General features: G+C 45.9%; 1 protein-coding gene across 2 annotated transcripts in view; it reads left to right on the top strand.

Annotated features, from left to right (window-relative positions):
• The window catches only part of LOC135918755 (uncharacterized), a 59,873-nt gene that overhangs the window by 24,597 nt on the left and 13,728 nt on the right, over positions 1–21,548 (top strand). Inside the window, exon 1 of one of the 2 annotated variants that reach the window (XM_065452430.2) lies at positions 20,342–20,551. The exons of the other annotated variant lie outside the window; for it this stretch is intronic. Coding sequence (XP_065308502.1) covers positions 20,509–20,551 — 43 coding nt within the window. The 5' untranslated portion in view covers positions 20,342–20,508. Of the gene's footprint in view, positions 1–20,341; positions 20,552–21,548 lie in introns of those variants that run through there. 2 annotated transcript variants of the gene reach the window in all.

The following is a 21,548-nucleotide window of genomic DNA, read 5'->3' as shown; positions in this document are numbered from 1 at the left end:
CTTTTCTAGAAGTAGCCAACTTCGTTTCACGTTTGGAGGTTATTTCTATTGTTCAAATGACAATACTTTAGACACTGTTCCAAGATACTTTAGCAGCGTGACCTGCAGTGACCGGCCCTATACTGAGTGCGACCTGTGCTGTATGCGTTCTGGTTCATTTTTTTTTAGATCTGTCATATTTTTTTTTCTTTCCTCTTTCCTCCCCTTCCTCCTATCTCCCATTTGTTTGTTTCCTCCTCCTTACTGAAGAGTAGGCCGGCATTGTGCCCCTTCCTGTGGCAGTTACAATTGTCAGCCTGCTCCTCGCTTTCCTTTTCTTGTCACGTTTATGCTTTTTCAAGATTATTATTATTATTATTATTATTATTATTATTATTAGCCACTAGAGGCTTTGAGAGGCCCGTTTCATTGCCCTGTATACGTTATGTGCAATAAAAGATTTATTATTATTATTATTATTATTATTATTATTATTTGCTTTCATTGTTCACTTTTGAACTGTCTCCTAATTGTACCCCTATAAGGACCCCCGATATTTTTCCTGGACACATAATCCTCATTCATTCATTCATCCATCCATCTACGGGAGTGACTCGACAGCGCAATAAAGGTCACGCGAACGCAAAGCTCTACTGTCTCTACTGCTGAGCTTATTCTTGTGCGCGTGCTTGTTTGGGAACTAAATTTAACATCGTAGGGTAGCCGGTAGCTGGGCCCGTTGTAGAATACAACTGTGTAACGGAGCTTGAATAACCGCGGCGCGCAATATACCGTCACGTGCCATCACGCGTCACGCCTCGCAAGCTCGTAAACGCAAATACGCATCGTGTGCCTTGAGTCGTCGTCGTTTTCCGTTTATGCCGAAAGCACTTTTTGTCGAACGCGAACTGGAATAGTCGCGCTGTCCCACTTCAGCATGTCCATCTTTGTGCAGAATGTATAGGTAGCCATCGGCCTCCAGTCTTTCTCACCGGCGGGGCCTTTCAGACGGCACATGGCTTGCCCGCTCATCGGCCCACTTCACAGGATGGGTGTGGAGCCGTCGGTGCCCTCGCAGCGATACTCGCCGCGCAGGAAGGAAATAAGGCACGGTCATCCCTGCTTTTCCTGCACACGCACTCGAGGGCACGGGAAAGTTGCCCGATTCCTTCCGGGCCACCGCACCAGCGGGCGCGTTCCGGACACGGGGCCCCTGTTGAGTCACGTTCCTTTGCCCGAAGGACCGCGCGGATCGGATCCTTGAACGGCAGCCAACCGCGTTGACTGAGCGAAAGACACGAAGGACTCTTTCGGGCCGTGCTTTGCCGGAGTTCTCTTGAGCTCGCTTGGCAGTGAGGAGACGCGGCGAGCACGACGAAGCCCGGCATCCGTGCACGTTGAAAACGATCCGTCCGATGGAACGGGGTGGTGGCGTATACGGGAAGCGGAGAAGTTTGAGAGGTGATCGGTGGCCGTCGCGTGCAAGCACTCCCTGCCACGACTCGCCGGCTTGTCTCTGAACAAGAATGGTGCTGCGGCGGTGTGTCTTTTGTTTCCTGACTCGATGTTAGCTCTCACTCTTTTCCCACGATGCGGACGTTCCGGGGCTCTGCCATATGGCCTCGTTTTGAGCTTGGTAACTAAGTTCCGTCCTTACCTTTGATCATACGGTGTTGACCATGGGCCGATGGCCTCATAAGCGGGGCGCTCAGGCGACCGTACGGGGCCAATTAGGCCTGGCTTAAGTGGAGAGCAGCGTGTCTCGTCGTGGGCCCTCCTTCAGAATCGAGCTCGTCTCCTGGAGCGCACCGGTGAACGCGAACGCAGCCACATCTGCCAAGGACCTCTGCTCCGAGAGCGAATGCTTCGAACGATTAATGGTGTACTTTGGGCGCTCGTTGAGCCACAAAGTGCACTGTCGTTTCTCGGAGCTCGTAATGAGGCGGGATGCGAGCGCCTGTGCCGAATCTTCGCCACGCCTATATGCAACCCGAACGTGCGTGAAACACAAGTACAGTACCTACGGTACAGTGTACGCAGTATGTGTCACCTCAAGCACGTTCGGAAGACGTTATGAAAAAAAAAAGATCTTCGCTCGGTACTGTGAAGTAACGTACGCCACAGCTAATCTTAAAGTGCGTGGAGGGCACGAGCTGCTCGCGAAGCGAACTCTTAGTGAAACTGCGCGCGTAGCATATATACTTCTGCTTTCGCGGTTTCGACCTTGGCGATGAAATGTCCTTGTCGTTACCCCTGCTTATCTTTGAGCAGCGCAGCATTTATTTGCATACTCCAGAGAACATTGAAGTATTTGTGGTTCTGAATATGAACAGATGAATGAAAGATCTAAACGTTCCAGTCTCCTCACTATCGGTGGTTTTTTTTTCCGATTTTCAGCTCGTCAAGGGATTTCGCTTGCTTTGAGAGATTGCGACGACGTCCATCTGGCATGCAACACTCACTTTGGCACTGTTAGCCTCAACTTCTAGCATTACTGATAGATTCGCCAACTGCGCAGTAAGTAAATTCGTGCGCGCGTGATTCCGTCATGCCAGTGTTCTTGTTTGAATTAATTTCGCTGCTTAATGGTCACGTATTGTGACATTGTGTTAATTGCAAAACATCAGTTTGCATAGGCTGACAAACAAAAGCTTTAGTGTTGTGATTTTTGGTCGGGAATTATTCGGTGTCGAGCCCGGTTGTACAAACCAACAGTTCAAGCCGTTCAAGTTGCTGAATAAGTAGACAACTAAGCGCCATAATATCAAATAAAGATCAGTCACGTCCACTGCTCACTATTCCCAGTTTCATAATGTTTTAAACACAAGTGTATTGCAATGTAACTAACCAACTATGTAATTATATTTGTTATCGGTCAATTGCTTGAATTTTTTGTTGCTTCCCGCTGTTATCTCATCTTTTTAGCTAACATTGTATTAGCAGAAGAAAAACCTGTATCGTGTCTTTTTTCCCGTATGTTTCACACCCCTCTGTAATGCCTCTGGCCCTGAGAGTAATACTGAATGAATGAATGAATGAATGAATGAATGAATGAATGAATGAATGAATGAATGAAATCTTTAAAATACCACTCATCCTTCAGGCCTTCCGTAAGCGTTTTCCGATGAGGTAACGTTTGCTCGGTCACACAGCACAGGCCCGTTTTGCGAAGCTTTTATTGTGCGTTCAAACTGCTGGCTTTTCCATATTCGTCGGAGCAGATTTATGTCTGGCACCTCGCAGCTAGCGTTAATTTCACGGTCATTCTGTAGTACAAACTGCCTACGCGCTCCGCTGTTCACTGCCGCACTTCTGAGCGCAAGCTAACCGTTCATCCTGTTTTGACGCAGAGTTCGTGTTTTTTTTTTTTTTTTTCCTGTTGCGTTGCTCGTTGCTTCCCGCTTTCTCGCGTGTTACGTCACGATGACGTGCCCCTGTGTGACTGCGCAGGCGCTTCACCGCGTGACCAGTGGCGTAGCCAGAAATTTTGTTCGGGGGGGGCTACGCCACTGGCCCTATATATATATATATATATATCTATATATATATATATATATATATATATATATATATATATAGATAGATAGATAGATAGATAGATAGATAGATAGATAGATAGATAGATAGATAGATAGATAGATAGATAGATAGATAGATAGATAGATAGATAGATAGATAGATAGATAGATAGATAGATAGATAGATAGATAGATAGATAGATAGATAGATAGATAGATAGATAGATAGATAGATAGATAGATAGATAGATAGATAGATAGATAGATAGATAGATAGATAGATAGATAGATAGATAGATAGATAGATAGATAGATAGATAGATAGATAGATAGATAGATAGATAGATAGATAGATAGATAGATAGATAGATAGATAGATAGATAGATAGATAGATAGATAGATAGATAGATAGATAGATAGATAGATAGATAGATAGATAGATAGATAGATAGATAGATAGATAGATAGATAGATAGATAGATAGATAGATAGATAGATAGATAGATAGATAGATAGATAGATAGATAGATAGATAGATAGATAGATAGATAGATAGATAGATAGATAGATAGATAGATAGATAGATAGATAGATAGATAGATAGATAGATAGATAGATAGATAGATAGATAGATAGATAGATAGATAGATAGATAGATAGATAGATAGATAGATAGATAGATAGATAGATAGATAGATAGATAGATAGATAGATAGATAGATAGATAGATAGATAGATAGATAGATAGATAGATAGATAGATAGATAGATAGATAGATAGATAGATAGATAGATAGATAGATAGATAGATAGATAGATAGATAGATAGATAGATAGATAGATAGATAGATAGATAGATAGATAGATAGATAGATAGATAGATAGATAGATAGATAGATAGATAGATAGATAGATAGATAGATAGATAGATAGATAGATAGATAGATAGATAGATAGATAGATAGATAGATAGATAGATAGATAGATAGATAGATAGATAGATAGATAGATAGATAGATAGATAGATAGATAGATAGATAGATAGATAGATAGATAGATAGATATAGCTGCACGTTGCAGCTCAGCCTCCTCCTTAAGAGGTAGCTTTAGCTCGGGTGCTCCTATTTAAGTACATGTAGAAGGGGAATTCGTTTTCCCCTGCAACCACTTCACCAAATTTGAGGAGGTTTGTTGCATTTAAAAGAAAAAGTTTAATTCTAGTGACTACTGGCTTCGAATTTTTCATTTAGGTGGTCAATTATTTATTAAAAATTGGCCAAAATTGAGAATTTTCAGAAAACGAAACTATCAAGTTTAAAACTCCGTGACTCAACAATGAAAAATGATATCACAATTCTGTGAATTGCATCTAATGGTACATCTACAGCGGACAAAATAGATATGTTACACATGAATCTCAAAAAAAAATTAGTATTGTCGAAATACGGCTTTTGCAGAACCCTTGTACACAACGTAACCAATTCACGTAAGATACAAATTGACCCAGCAAACTTGTCCGCTTTGACTGTTATAATAAATGCCGTTTACAGAACCACAATATCTGTTCTTCATGCATAGCTATTAGTTTGTAAACGTCGTGCTTCTATTTTTTCAAACTTCTGAATTTTCCAAAATATTTTAAACAAAATTCAGGCCCTAAATCGAAGTTCTGTTTCCAACAGACACTAGGATTTAACTTTCTCTCTCAAATGCAACCAATTTCAATAAAAGCGATTAGCAGGATTATCTCAGAAAAGCGTTTCTGCGTTTTACAAGTATTTGAATAGGCCGCGTCGGATTGGGCCCGAGCTAAAGCTTCCTCTTAAACAATTTATCGAGGGATCAAATACATGAATAATAACTGCATTGTCATTGCCAAAGATGCTGCAAACCAATTCTTGAAAGCTACGCACTGTAAATACAAGTAAAATATGTATTTTTTCATAAAATGTTATACTCGTATGTGCCAAAATTTGTGCCCAACATAACTGACGTCAATGCTTCCATGTTTTTTGTCTTTTTATTAAGTAAAGAAAATATCACACGAACTTTAGAACTTTATCAATTCGAAACCAGGAAAGCAGTGCATGCCGCTGATATGAAAAATTAAAAAGCAATGAACTGAATAAGTTGAGGACAAATATGTTAATGAAACTTTGTCATTCAAGAACCGTGCTTACATTCTTGTATATATGCAATGGCCAGTGAAAAATCTCAATGACGCTGTCGTTTGTTCCAATGTATTACGCAGGAGTAGCTGTCCCTTGTCGTGTATCGTGAGTAATTGCACCGAAGTTATAGTCGCGACAGAGAGCACGTATAAAAAGCAGGAGTTCTGCAAGATATATGAGGGCAAGTCAAATGAATGAGCCAACAGCGGGGTACTTTATTTAAAAGTAGTCTTCATGAGAATTTAGACATTTGTCCTATTGACTAACGAGTTGCGTGATTCCCGTCTTATAAAACTCCTTGGGTTGCTGCATCAAAAAGTCTGTATCTGGTTCCCTTGAGCTGTTTTTTCGGTTGCCCCAAAATGTAGAAGTCGCAGGGTGACAGGTCTGAGCTGTATGGCGGATGTTGCAGCGTTTCCCACTTGAACTTTGCCAGTTTTATATTAACCACATAAGCGACGTGGGGACAGGCATTGTCGTGGAACAAGATGACCCTATCCGTCAATTTTCCACGAAGTTCGTTCTTGATTGCGACACGCTGCCGTTCTGGCGTTTCACAATATCGAAAACAATTGATGGCCTCTCAAGATTTAGCAAATTATATCAGTAATGGACCCTGTCGATCGAAAAAAAAAGTCAACAACACCTCTCCAGCGGAAATGATGGCCTTAACGTTCTTTGGGCGTGGTAAATTCGAATGTTCCCACTGTAAGCTTTGCCGTCGTGTTTCAGGCTCGTAGTAGTGGCACCAAGGTTAGTCCCCGATCACAGTTGCAAACAAGAAGTCGTCATGCTCATTGTGATACCCGATCAGATGAGCCAAGGCAGCGCGAGACTTCTCCGTCTTCTCGCGATGGATAAAATCTTGGGGATCCATTGCGCACCAAAGAGCCGATAACCGAGAAACTCATGAATTATGGAGTGAACCGAGCCGTGACTGATGTTCAGACGTTCTGCCAGTTCATCGATGCTTATCCTCCGTTCTTGTTTCAGCAGGTTCTTGTTTCAGCAGCTCATGAACCTTTGAAATTGTGTGGGGGTGATTGCACGATGGTTTTGGCCCGGTCTTGGAATGTCTTTGCAACGTCCTTTGAACCGTTTGCTCCAACGCTTCACAGTGGTCAATGAAATGCAGTGTTCAACGTACACGGCAGTCATATGGTGATTAATTTTTGTTTTGGAAACACCTTCAGCCGTCAAAAACTTCGCGACACCGAGTTGTTCAACTTTTGAAGTGTCCATTATGTGACGCAACCATATTCAACCCAGTGTATGAGAGCATTAAAGAACATTTATCTTCACACCTGCGTGTCACTTTTGTAAATGAGACATGCCGTTCTCCTGCGCGCATGCCTCGCAGATATTGAACCGAACCATTATTGCGCGGTTAGGGTAGGCTCACTTTCATTTGACTCGTCCTCGTACATTAGAAATGCAAAGATACAATGGGATATGCAAATGCGAAAATACGGCTTGATAAAGGACAAAAACGTGTCACTGGAAACAAAGTTCACTGCATGTATACACAAAACCTCGCAACAAGATCTTTAAGTATATAGTATACGTATAAGTCTCCAATGAGTCTATGTATGTAAGAAGACGTAACTGTATATAATGCGTCAAACAAGGCAAATAAACATGTTGCACAGTCATAGATTCACAGAATCCTAGATTCCGCCCCCATTCCATCCACTCCCCCCGATGTATTGCGCGCGACGGAAGGCGGCGAGCTTGCTCCCCGCTTTTCTCCTTTGCGCACACAAGACTGAGCCACCATCGTCGGCTCACCCATTCCACCTCCCCTCCTACGCTTTCACTCGCACATACAGCATGCAGCGCGTGGTCACGATGTTATCACCCTTGGACTTTATACGAAACATGAGGGCGATGGCAGGAATGCGCCTGGAGTGTCCATATAATTGCTTTCGCAATAATATAATAAACGTATCCGGCAACTGAAGCGTCCCGTTGCCCATTACTTTCCGCAAAAGAAGTATCAAAATCGAACTTTCACCATGGGACAATTCGCTGCGCCGCAACAATGTATTTTTTTTTCTCTGAGGCGGAGGCACCGAAATGAAAAAAGAAAACGCATAGGAAAGTATGTTGGCCAGAATCTAATGCCTACTTCGGGCACCTAATGGGGCTACGGAAGGAATACCGAAGAAAACATGACACGCTTGGTTCACTGAGAACCATACGCATACTGCTCAGTATCCTACAGCGGCTGAGACTTTCCGGAAAGGTTCCGCTCAAGGAATGCGGTGCAATCCTTCGAGTCCCCACAGTGATGGCGGCGAGCGACCATTGTTTTTTTTTCTCGTCTGCTAGCCAGAAAGCGTCCAAAACCCTGTCCGGTGAAAATCCACTCGACCAGAGCAAACCGAACGCGCACCGAAGTGCACCGCACGGTGGTCGGGGCCATACGAGACAAACGTATGCGCTCTGGCTGGCTCTGGCAGCCCGCGGGTAGGGTAGCGAGAACAAAAAAAAAATTGAAGAGGCTCAATTTGTCCTCGCGAATAAAAGTCAAAGTAGAAAAAATAAATAAGAACGTAGTTACTTTGGCTGGCTTTAGTGTCTTGACATGGATGTTCTGGCGTAGGCTAAAAAAAAAATGTTGACATTTTTTATGTGACATGACGGCACAAATGAAACACCCCAACGCTTCGTCTCATTGGACCTCGCTGCCTGCTTTGTCAACTCGTCTGCTAGTGTGTTGATGCGAACTCTTGAAATTCCATTTCCTCGTTCCTAGTGACGCTCCAGCCACGCGAGTGTTTCTGTCAGCCTGGACGGCCACGCGGAAGTTCATCGCCGCGTGACGGACGCGTCGCAGCCAGTCGCACTTTGCGCGGCGTCATATCGCGCCTGCAGAGGTATATGCTCTTCCGCGACCTCCGCTGCGGTCAGAGTTCGACGAACGAATAACCCCGAGCCGCTAGTGAGCTAGTGAGCAGACAGTATGCTTATAGACGGGGCAGGTTTCGTCATGTCGCCGTAGTTGTACGACGACCGGTAGTCGCGTACTCTCTAACGAAGGATGAGTGATAACGACGGTTGAAATCGCTTGGATTGTTCAGAGACGTGTATTAGCCCCGGTCATTTCTGTTGCATCATTTTATCTGTCTTTTGTAGAACTCTTTGAAGCATCTTGATTCTATATCCGGCTCATTGATTTACTTAAGCGCGAAGAAAAAGAAGAAAGCAGGTGGTGCTATTACTGCAAAATGTGCCCCCTGTAGAGCGGTGAAGCTGATGAAACAAGCAAAATCAGTTTTTTTTTGTTTTAAGTAATACTTATAACAGAGCGGCAGCAAGCATACCGGAACATACCGGTATGCTTGCTGCCGATATGTTCCCGGTAAAAATGTGCTGAGCAGATCACACAATGTTTAGGATCGATAACCTTTGGTCTATTAGTTACCTAATGGGTCCCAAGGTAGGGAAAGCGCAGTCGAGGACAGCAGACAACTGTGTTGATTGCAGCAGGTGGAATCGCCTGGCGCAAAGCAGCGGTAATTGGAGATCCACGGGAGAGGCCTCCTTCCTGTAGTGGACATAATCTGATGACGAGCCGTCATCGAACGCTCAAGCAGTTAAACTATAGAGCAATTGCGGAATTGTGGTTTATACAGGAAGTGCAGAGAACAGGGCAATTCGCCAGAACATGCCATATAATAGTGTATTAGTGGGAAAATGGTGATTTTTTTTTTATGCGTTGCATATTGCAATCACTCAGTTCAGCCCTTGGGCGCGGCCGGGCAGCCACCATTGAGGGTATGAGCCATTGTTCATTGCTGCGCGTCTCATATGTGGGTCTATACTCTTTTAAGTTTGCTATGTTTGTTATTAAGTTGCTTCTGTTTTTATGCGTTGCATATTGCAATCACTCAGTTCAGCCCGTGGGCGCGGCCGGGCAGCCACCATCGACCACGTGACGTGACGTCATGACAGCCGGAGGAAAAGCTGGGCCCCAACTCGCGCAATACGCAACGCATTCTTGGCTTAACCAAGCTAAGCCTGGCCATTCTTTTTTTTTTTTGTAAAACCCATATACGACTCGCCTCGGCACCACACATTGATCTAGTACGGGTAAATACTGATTGTAGTGAAACAGTTGATCGTGCCGAAGAGACCTTGCACATTCTTTATGGACATGGTGGAATTGCCTGGTTGGAAGAGCAGTCGCTCATGTAGAGCCGTCGTAGTTTTTACAAGCCACTTTCAAAGAGAGGCCATTTCGAGCTCGTCTACATGCTGGCAGAATAGTTGGTCGTGTAATTCATGAGTAGTGTCGGAAGAGCCAAGCGCTGACTTACTGCGTTCAAACCACGTGGTCAAATGTTTGAAAACTAGCTAGAAGACGGCGACACAGCCCTGTTCTTCAGGAATGCCAGTTACAAAAATGTGCTGGAGCCAAGACTCGCGACGTGGTTTCACCCGACAAGCAGAGTCGGCCTTTCCTTTGGTTCGGATCATTTGTCAGAAAGCAGGCAAAAAGAAAAGGCAGGAGAGCGTGTAGCACTCCATCGTGCAAGTACTGCAAAGATGCCTTTACAAACTTGATAGGTAGAGGAAGCAAGTACGTGCACTTGTCTGTACGGACCCTTGAACACAACTTCTTCCGACTTCAAAGGACTGGCTGATTACATCTTTCCTGCATACTTGGCATTGTGATACGCCAACACAGACGCACATCGCAAAAAAAAAAAAAGCCACGGGCAGGCACGTGTCAGTTCTGACTTTTTTTTTATGGTGCATGTGTGTGTTTCTTGCCGCATCCTTACAATGTCGATTACTCAATCTTCATCGCATCTTTCCCTCTTCTGGCGCTGCCATCGAACACGGTAAAGGCAGTCGGTGAATAAGACTGTTGTCGAGTAACTCTGAGACCAAGGTTGCTTGGTGAAACGTTTCAACAGAAATAAAACACCATTGGTTCTTTCGTGTTCTCGCAGTGTACTAAATATGTCGACACGGTCGTTTCAAAAAGATTTCTTCCTTTCTTTCTTCATTTCTCTCTTTCTCTCTCTCTCTCTCTCTTTATTTATTTATTTCTCTGCTAGCTTTAACCCACGTTATCGGAGAAGCTGTTCTAGGCGTCAACGAATGCTTGCACGCAGGTGAAACTGCCTACGCGAAAGTGTCTTCAGACGGATCTCTACTCAACCAACACGTATCCTCAGATATGTGAACGTCAGAAACGATGAGATTAACCCCGTATGCAGAAATGTTTCTGAACTTGAAACCCGTGCTTGAATCGTCAAGATAACGTCCGAGGTGAACGCGCCCGAGGAAGGGCAAAGAGGATCTTGGGCATGTACACGCCGGGTGTTAACTCCAAGTCAAGCACGGGCTTCAAGTTCAGAAACATTTCTGAATACGGGGGTTATTCTCTAGCTGACCTTCGGACAATATGGACGGGTTGGGGCACGTTCATTCCAAAACGCGAGCTGGCAGGAGGCCTTATATCATTTAAAATGATGCGCGGCTCACGTGATACGAATGGAATGTTTAAGTACTAAATTCGATGCGTCGTACTTTATCGTTTGCATAGTATCTAGCCATGCGCGTGAACGTTTGCGCTCGTTCTTTTCTTTCTTCTTTTTGTCGCTGCGACTTTTTCTCGGAGGCTCGTGCATCTCGACGACTTCCGCGCATGTGGAATATGACGGTCTCACAATTGCTGCGCGCGACGACCGTGAAAACTGAAACCTGCCTGCTTGCATTGACACGTCAGTCGATTGTGTTTGTCCAGTGCAGTAGCGCATGCGTCGTCGCCAGCTATTTGACGGAGAGGCTTAGCCGAGAACGCAAACAATACGATCGAGGCTCTCAACTTGGCCAACCGGAGGCCGATGAGTCACGAGCGTGATTTCCGGCTTCGACGCCTGGGCTTCTTGCGAAGGGGGGACTTAGGTTCACGCACTCCGGTTGCGGGGAAACTTCTGTACACTGCGCGGAGGACATGAACACCGCGAAGCGTAAGATACGGAAGAGTACCCGACTATATGTCACCCCTAAAATACTTCGACAGAACGCGACGCGCCGTCTGCATCCGTCATCCGCTATTGTCCTCTCCATCCTCCACTTTGATTTCCCCTTTTCCTTATTGTTACTTGTCGAATAACCATTAACAATAATTTCCCCTCATTCTTTATCCGGCTCCATTGCCTGTTTTCTTTACGTGATTGTAACTGAACTAAAACCGAGACCTTCTGATTCCCTTCCTCTTCCCGCTACAGGCAACGTTTTTTTTTTATATATATAAACACAGGCGTCGCATGGTTTTACACCACTTTTTGCGGCTTCGTCACAGGCTGCTCGTGTTTGGCATCCAAAGAAAGGCACCTCTTGACAGCCGAGTCCGCCTGTTTATCCAGTGGAGATAGCGGAGAGGCAGTGGCTCCTGAAAAGGGACGCTAAACAGAAAGCACTGAATCAGTCTGGATTGATGGTGCTCTTCCAGAACACAATATTTATTGATTTCGTGGAAAGATGTTGATTACTTCAAAAAAATAAAAATGAACGGGAGGCTGAACTTTCATTTCTTGAATTTCGCGCAGCAGCACCATCGCCGTGACGTCCGTATGACTTCACGCTGCCTGTTTTAGCTATTACGCCTTCTCTGGCCTTTCCACGCTTCCAGGTCTCACTGTAGAAGTTTTTTTGTATGGTAGGAAATTCACGTAGTAATAGAGCTCAGCCTAATTTTCTTTGCAGTGTCCCTTTAGGAATGTCCCGCCAGCCCTGGCGGGGCATTCAGCTCGTGGTGCTTTTAGTCTTGGCGAAATGTTCAGGTTAGGCCTGAAACGCACGTCACTGGGAAGCGCTCAGCTGGTTTTCTGTCCCGAACGCGGGCTTTCCGTTTGTTCGGTGAAGAAGAGATATAAATGGATCTTATCGGGGATGCTGCTGATTTCCTGGCATTCTGGCTCAGTTCGTCTTCAGTTTCGATTTATCGGTATCTACTGTGGTACTTCGCGTGTTTGGAAAAACCTGCAGAAAGCAATCCCGGAGTAATTGAATGTAATGAGGCCTCTTGTTATGGTAACTGCTGAAGACAGTTACAAAATCAGCTGAACAAAGTCGTTGTAGGCGGAATTATACGACGCTACTCTAATGAACGGGAACAAATTAGTTTCGGATTGTAAAACGCGCCGGGAGCACACAGGAACAGCAAAATGCGGGAAATTAGTATAGGATTCAAGTTTTTTTTTTTAAATGTGGATTATGAGACACGTGGGTTCAGCAATCACTTAAAACTGGTCAAAAATATAGCAGCCACGATGTGAGATGGTAAGTCCGTCAACCATTTTACGACTGGGCATTTTTTAACATTCAAAAATTTTTTGTTATGGAGCGTTCGATACTGCTGAAGTCGACCCTTCTTGCGCAGCAAACGCTTACAAAAGATGACTGATTCAGTTGCTGTTCATTTTTTTAATGCAACGCAGTGTGAACTTTAATAGTCATATAGCTTCGGCCAAGCGTTTCTAACATCTCATGTTACAAGGCGCTGCCTCCAGAAAAATGCGTGGCGTCGCCCCCCGTCCGTGGCATTTACGTATTTTCCTGCCACAACCAAGTATTAGCAACTCGCCCAAACCACCACCTTTGTGTGCTTTGTTCTAAGCGCGGCGTCGCTGCTCGTAAAAGTCACCCGCCTGAAATTCCACGGCAGTGAAACCCTGTCAATGTTTTCGAACCAATACTTTCATCTATGTACTGACACGTTACTGTAATCGTGATTTCTCGCTGTCAGTTACGTTATTCTACGTTACGCTACGTTAACCCTACACCTTTTTTTTTACATACGTTGGCGCGCAAATACGGCGCCGAATGCTCCTTGGCTCTTGAACGGGCTGTACGGTTATGTCGTTTCGTGTACTTCTGCGTGTCGTTTTATGGGAGAAGTAAGCGAAGAAGTTATTGCACACACAACGACAGTATCATGTTGCAGTAGACACGCCGGGGACGTTAGGGAGACACTCAAAGCAATAATGCGAGCAACAATGCCGCATGTCATACATAGTTTTGTCATCGCACCCATGCATGCCTGCAGGAGAAAGAGCGCAAGAGTTATTGCACGCACGACGACGCTATCGCATGACACTTCTTCATACCTCTCCCTGTTGATCGTTGTGAGACCTATGTTCATCTATACAGCAAATGAGATGGTCGCAGTGCTGCTTGTTAAATGCACAAAGCGTTTACTACTCATCGCATGAGAAACGAGGAGCTGGTTCGATTCCACGAGCGTTAGCTGTGGCCTGCGGCACGATGCGCTGCCGGAGAATGAGAACCCGTGTCACAAGCGTTGACGATTGCCTCAGTTACCATCACGTTGAAACCAATCTGGCCGAAAACAAGCCTATCTAAAAAATACCGCGCTCTAAAACACGCTCTAATGAGCATGTCCGTCGCTTGTCATTTTCGCTCGCATGCCCCGAGCCCTTCGCGACAGTTCTCCATCACCGTCAGCGCCAAAAACAAGCGCCTCTCTGTGAATCACTCGCTGTGGAATCCGCGCGCGGTCCACTGATCTCGAAGTTCCATAAGTTCGCTGCAAATAACGTGACCCAATTGACACGTTCCATGCATGCGGCTATGACTGAACGTCCGTACACGAAATTCATACACGCGCGGCGCGTATGAATTTCGCCGTTTCCGATCCACGACATTCATCAAGGCTGGTGTACTGCTGCCCCCTTCTTTTTCTTTTTCTTCTGCTCTCGCGCTTCAATGCCACCTTGTCTTGGCCTCGCGCGCATACAAGTAGCAAAATGCACTTAGCCGAAGTGCTCCTAACCTCGGCGTATGCGGAGTCGAAATTGCGTGCAGTGCAGCGTCGCTTTTTTTAAGCGACGTTGTTCTTCCCGCGTCACCCGTGAAGCGGGATGCGTCGCGCTGCTCCTTTCGAGCGCTCTGTACCTCGTGTCCGCGTTTTGAAATCGTCGCTTGCTTTTTACGTCATCGTTTTAACGCAGTCGTCAAAACACCGTCGTCTGGTGGTCAGTGACTGAAGACCGTACTGTTTGTCCCGCCGGTCGCTATCGTACATGCAGCGTGCTCTCCCGTCTGTATGTGTACTCTCTGCGTGCATACCATTTTCTCTATCTCGCGTTTTTCTTTTCTTTTTTATTGGTATGAAAATAAGACAGAGAGATCCCCACAATGGTGACGGCTACTTGTTTTTGTATACCAGACACAATATAAAAAAATACATGTATTAAGAAAAGAAAAAAAAACAACCTCATGGGGTCATAAATTCACAGCAGTCTGTCATATATACACAGGAACATGTGGATATAGAAGGCAAAGGCAAGTCGCACTGCACTTAGTTCGTAAATATATTCAGTGGTTTGGTGTGGCGGTTTATAGGCCTCCATAGACGCGCGGCGCGTTTAGCTGCAAAAAGTGACAAAGCCAAGTGGTCGCACCGTCACGCTCAGCTCGGTCGACTTCGCTGTTTGCGCGCGAAGCCGAGAAGCTGCGCGCATACTACGTCCCGTTGCACAAGAAGGCTGCATATGCGCTGGTCTGAGCGGAAACGGATATTAAACGTCGATCTAAGTCTATCTACTTTTTTTTTTATGCGAAGCATATTACGAGAGCTCAACCCAGTTCCTCAGGCGCGGCGGTGTCGCCTTGAAACCACGTGACACCGTGACGTCACGACAGAGGAGAAGTGGCTTTGGCTCAACTTTTGCAAGACGGGCTGGGTGGGAATCGAACCAGGGTCTCCGGAGTGTGGGACGGAGACGCTACCACTGAGCCACGAGTACGATGCTTCAAAGCGGTACAAAAGCGCCTCTAGTGAATGCGGTGTTGCCTTAGAAACGAGCTGTTTCTAAGGCGTGCGTCTCTTGCTCAGGCGCACATTTCGTTGCCGCGCCGAACGCTGCTTTGCTCGACGCTCACCGCGTCCAATGCGGGGCGCGTAGTCGCTGCCCTGTAGCCCATTGTCTTACACCCCTTGGCGGGTCGACGGGAACGCTGTCGCGTTCCACTCTTGAAGGCGAAGCAGTAATGCATGAGTTGTTTCTTCGTCTAGCCGAACCAAATATAGCCAAGCAACAGCAGTTCACCAGGCTAAACAGTGGTTCAACAACTAAAATAAAGGCTAGTATGCTTCGCATCCTGGGCTTAACCTTACCTAAGCCACAGCCATTTTTTTCTTTGGGCGTTGACTACCGCCAATGGTTTTCCTTCGATATATCTCGTGCCGCCGTCAAGGAGCGGCACCTGCAATGCCCGCCCCTGACGGCAACCCTCGCCACGCTGGCGTAACGTTCTGAGGCGCCCTAAGCGCTACGCTGAGCCTTGCTGTCGCTTTTAATGCTTCGCTTTCACGCGCAGCTGCCAAATTTTCATTGCGTGATGGATGGAACTTAAGGTCAATATGTGTTCTTCTTCGCAAGCCATCATTTGACCAAAGGCCAAGTGATCGTTCTAATGGTTTCGGTGCAGTAGCTACCAGGGTCCAAGGACACTGGCAGCACCGCTGGTGCAGCGTCCGTGTTCCTGTAGCACAGGTGCGAGACGTCCTGCGTTGCGTGGCCTGCAACGCGTAATGCGCTGACGGTGGGCACATCGCGTACCTTCGCATACCTCCGGCCACGCGCTCGCGAATCCGTGCCCTTGCGAAGCAGGTGCGCCATTTTTACAAAAAGCACGTTACGGGACAATCGCGCAGAAAATTCTAGTCCGCCTTCAATCCCTGCGCCCGCCCAGCCTTCGCCAGTTTCCTGTGACGGGACCAGCCATGCTGGCGGGACAAAGGTGTTCGGGTATAAAGATAAGATAAAGTTGCGATTACGGGGCTGTCGCACGGGATAGTAAAAAAAAGTACGTGGGCCGTCCAGCCAGCCCCGTCCTGAACTCGTTCCTCGGTCTTTCTCGTTTCCTGCCCGCATAAAGCTTGTCACCGAAAACTCCGGGGCTGAAGTTGAACGGCAACGTTAACGAGCGAGCTCCACACCTGCGAGTGTACTGTTTGACGCGGGTAATACGCCCGCGGTGCAGAGCTCCCGTGTAGACGACGTGGTTAAGGTTCGTCTTACGAGTTACGCTATTTCTTGTTCCTTTCTTGCTTCCTTTCATTCGAGAGGCAGTCTCCCCTTCCGCGATGGCTAAGTGACTAACTTATGTAATCCACAGACGGTAATGTGGTCAGACGTTTACAGTATTCGCAAAAAAAAAAAGTACTGAAGGGATGGAAACCGGGGTCGTCGCCGCCAGAGGTAACCGTACTGAAGGCCATACTCGCGTTATTAAGGTTCTTGCGGTCTACGGGGCTTCACGATAGACTTTAATAACGCCACCCCCTACCGCTCTGTAGTGTACACAGTTTGTTCGTGCTTGTCTCTTTCTCTCTATCTCCCCATTCCACTCTCTTTCTCTTTTATCTCCATTAACCCTTCTCCCTGTGCATGGTATCCAACCGAAATTAGCTCTGGTTAACCTCCCTGCCCTCTTAAGCATCCTTTCTTTTTTCTCTCTCTTGCAGGCTAAAGCTAGGCAAAATACTAGACTGCGAATGATAAAGTAAAACATGATTAACTGTCGCTGGCTGCTATTTATCGCCACCCCATTTCAACGGGTATGCCAGCAGACATCATCATGATTTTGTCTAGATTGATATTTGAGCGCCTGGAGTTACGGGGCACTCTAGGGAAAGCGCAGGACGACCAGTCCAGTGACGTTCAAAAGACCTATTTACGTAAGCATAATATACAACGCGTGTGCATCACGTGACGTTCATTCGTTCTCAAGGCGTCGTTTATTACTTCTTGGCGCCTTTCGTTCCATTTTTCCCGTTCAACACTCGTTTGTTTCCTTTCAACCATGCCTTTTTGTTTTCTAATATTAAACCTCCGAGAAATGTATTGTCAGCAGAGAGCAGTTGAAAACGAATGCAGTGGTAACTCAATGCCCTCCCCCTATCCCCGCCACCTTCTTTGTTTCCTTGCTATAGCTTGTTTCATGCTACGGAACATCTGCAGAATATCGACGTCCGCACCAGGCAAAAACGAGCACACGCAGCTCGTCGCTGTTTAACTGGGAGGCCGAACTCGGCGAGGTAGCGTTTCGATGCCAGGCGTGTTTCGCGAATCCGCGGCTCTGCGCCATAGCGGCGCGCGACAACTCAAGGTATATACTTACGTATTCTGAGTTTCTGTGTGTGCGCAAGGCCGTTCATTAACGTATTTTGACACTTAGAATCGCTCGAGTATAACAGTGTGAGTTGATTCGTTGTCAGAAAGAGAAATGTACATTCCATTCGCAGTCTCCGCCAAGTATGCGCAGTCGTCTCTCCTATACAAGATAAATTCGTTATCTCCTATGATTTTTAATAAACATCTTTCCTCGCCTCTCTGTCTTCCAACTTCATTCGTTTACTGTCTATGTTTTCGCCTATTATGATTCTCTTCGCCTTATGCCTTTGACCAATTTATTTCTAATTTTGCGGGGTAGCAAACTGGACATTCCAGTAAACGGCCCAGCCTTTCCTTCCTCCATTCTCCCTCTCATCTTTATCGTTGGTTTTGTGTGAATGACGAAAATCTGGGGAAAATGGGATTCCGGAGAAAGGCAAATCCTCGAGTTCATCAATAAAAGGCAGTCACAGAGAAAAAGAAACCTGCAAGAAAGATCAATAGAAGCTTGTCACATAAGTTGTCGGCTTCTCTTATTACCTGTAGTTAAACAGGCATGAGGCATCAGCTGCTTCCATAGCGTTGAAGCCGCGACGCTGTGGGTAATTTGGCACCTACTAAGCTTTGCAGCTGTGGATAGCGTAGCATTTAACCGCGCGTAATCTTTGTCGCAAATAAACCTACTTTCAACTTCTTATTCGTGGTAGCACACTCCTAGTAGCAAGTTAGTAAAATGAACAGTGCGTCTGCACTCTTTCGATAAAATATAGAATAGATGTTGCCCCGTCCACATGGCGATGCGTCTTACTTCTATGCTCAGAGGGAACAAAGCAGAAAAAAACGCGCGCAGTAGACCGACAATGAAGACGGTGATGAAGTTCCTCAGACGAGTGGAACTGTTTTCCCACTCGTCTGAAAGCCGTCGAGTGGCCTAAGAAGGCGTGACCGTATACATGTCTGCAACGTATTCGGTCAAACGTCGCCTATACACGAATCCAACCCTTATCTCGCATCAACTGCAGTTTATGCGATCGCACCTGTGTAATGCGTGCGACGATTTGTATCATGTTTTGTGCGTCTGCATGCGCTCTGCGGCCGCAACAGCCCATCCCTCAGATCTGCTCTTAAATTTGCTTGGAAACTTCGAGCTGCGCCATATTCTCGGAGCAGTGTGATACAGAGCACAACGAGAGTACTATTAGTCCCCTCTTCCGGGACACTGGCCCGAACCAGACACTTCGACATATATATATATATATATATATATATATATATATATATATATATATATATATATATATATATATATATATATATATATATATACCGTGTCTTACCGTGTTTGCTTATGCTTGTTGTGGCTATACTGTGTCCACTGTAGGAGAACGTGTACACAGGGGTACATGGCCAGTATCATTGTCATATCATGCATCAAGAATAGCATGCGGGGCGTATGACCAGGAAAAGATCTCCGGTAATGAATATAGTTCGCAAACGTAAAGTTGCACAGCGATACAATTTGAAGCCGCAAAATGCAAGGCCGCTCTTCCTACAGCTACACGACGTCTGCCGTAGAGCTAGTTTTCGCTTCCTTCATTTTTCTTTTTTTTTCAGATGCCCACTCTACAACAACCTTTTCTAACCTCTTGTGCATCATTCCAGCATTGCTAATCACAGCCTAATCAGTACTATACGGCGGAGTTCATTTGTTTTTTAACTGTGAACGATTGAGACTGTTATTGAGAACTCCGTAGGAGCTCTGAACATTTATATCTCATAACCTAGACTCTTAATGGCCGCTGTAGCCATTGCACCATTAAACAATGCTATAGATAGTTACTTTTCCGCCATTCAATTTTACGAGTTTATTTTTTCGTTAGTAATAATTACAAAAAGTTTCAAAAACCTAAGAAACGTAGATAAGCTTTCACCGACTTTGTCCTTCAGTGCTAAGACCGACTCCTACCAATTCTTCGTATCTTTTTTTTTAACCGCCGTTTCCATTGGTCTTCACCGCGCGAACATGTTCTCCTTTCCCCAGTCATTCCGTCACCCATGTCAATGTTGCGCTTTCTGAGCAACATTGGCAGTTGCTCAGAAAGTTAGTTGCAGCTGCGCTGGTACGTTGAAATAGTTGAGCATACGCCCATCAGTCTTAAGATGGTCCGGGCGGGCAGTACGTCGTCCGGTGCTAAATTGTACGGGTCCTGGGCTATTCCTACGCACACATTGGCATAAGATTGCTTTTCGTGCAATCGTATTTCGTCTTGGTTGCAAATGGAAAGATCCAGAGTGTGCTATCGCGCGCCCGCCCGTCAGCCGTGCAATGCCTGCGTGTGCGCCCGGGCGACCTTGTAGGCCTTGACGTTCGGCCAGGCGCCCCACTGTGTAGCTGCGCGCGCACGTGGCTTGGCTGTGCGCGCAGCTGTCTCATCGGGGGCTGCACCCGCTTGTTTGTGCAGCGTGCTGCCATCGCCGAACTTCTTTTTTTTAATGTTTGTGCAGATAACAGGGCTCGCAGCCACGGGCACTGCGTGCGTTTTGAAATGCGGCACGGGTAATACATATACCCACCACTGCGCTTCGTTCGGCTCCAGTCTTGCGCAAGACGCTCGAACGCGGGGTTCAAGTGCGCGCAACATTGAACGCGTTGAAGGCGAAGCTGCACGAAAGGAAATGCGCCCAATATCGCCAGGGGTCCGACAGCGAATTTCTACAGGTACGAGCGCGCGCTAATTTGCGGACCCACTTTTCTTTTTCTTTTTTTCCTGCGTGGCTGTTTGTGTCGAGGATTTACGTTTCTCCCGTTAGTTGCAGCTGTGCTGCTACGTTGAAATAGTTGAGCACACGCCCATCAGTCTGAAGATGGTCCTGGCGGGCAGTACATAGTGCGGTGCTAAATTGTACGGGTCCTGGGCTATTCCTACGCACATATTGGCATAAGATTGGTTTTCGTGCAATCGTTTTTTTTTTTCACTCACTCGGTGCGTCTTGTGTGAGGCTTTCCTCCTGCTCGCTTGCTGTCTTACTGGCCCACTTGGTGACCTTTAACTGACTCATTTAGTTCAGTAGATACCTGGCAAACCGCCCCTGTGAACACATTGGGCATTCTTCTGGCGGAACAATTGACAGTTAGGCTCAAAAATATGTATAGCGCTGCAGCCAACCACCACTATACCAATTTGTACCTTTGCCCAGTATATGCTGCAGATTCAGAGAAACGGCGCTAAATTTTCAATTCGCGTAGCTGTGCTACGCTTTCCTCTTGACTCGCTTTCGTAGTGCGCCCAGTGAATGTACAGTATCTTGCATGCGTTTGCTTCTAAACAATGGCAAGTTATAGCACCGAGCATTCACATGTATCGCTTTCCGATTGGCGCAATCACGTATGTCTGAACATATTTCTGCGGCATGATTAAACCACCAGTGCTTGACAAGCAATCTATCTTCGCAAGTATTGCTTTTGCAAGGTCATGAAGGAGTCTTGTTTATTTTCCTCTAAGTTGTGATGCCGATACGAAATCTAACGAGTCTAGCTCGTCATCATTTCGGAAAGCTTCATAGAGGGCGTTATGGAATAGTTTCGCAGTCAGTTGGTCGTTTAACAGCACTTTGAAAGCACTACAAATGTTGTGTAAGATGAACAGCTTTAGTTAAGAGGGCTCCAATGGCGCCTATGTGAAGGCAGATTGTTGCCACTGTACATTTCCTTGTTC

The sequence above is a fragment of the Dermacentor albipictus genome, chromosome 1 (assembly GCF_038994185.2).
Source record: "Dermacentor albipictus isolate Rhodes 1998 colony chromosome 1, USDA_Dalb.pri_finalv2, whole genome shotgun sequence".
Lineage (NCBI taxonomy): Eukaryota > Metazoa > Arthropoda > Arachnida > Ixodida > Ixodidae > Dermacentor > Dermacentor albipictus.
Note: the sequence above shows the minus strand (reverse complement) of the source record. Positions and strands in the feature narration are given on the sequence as shown.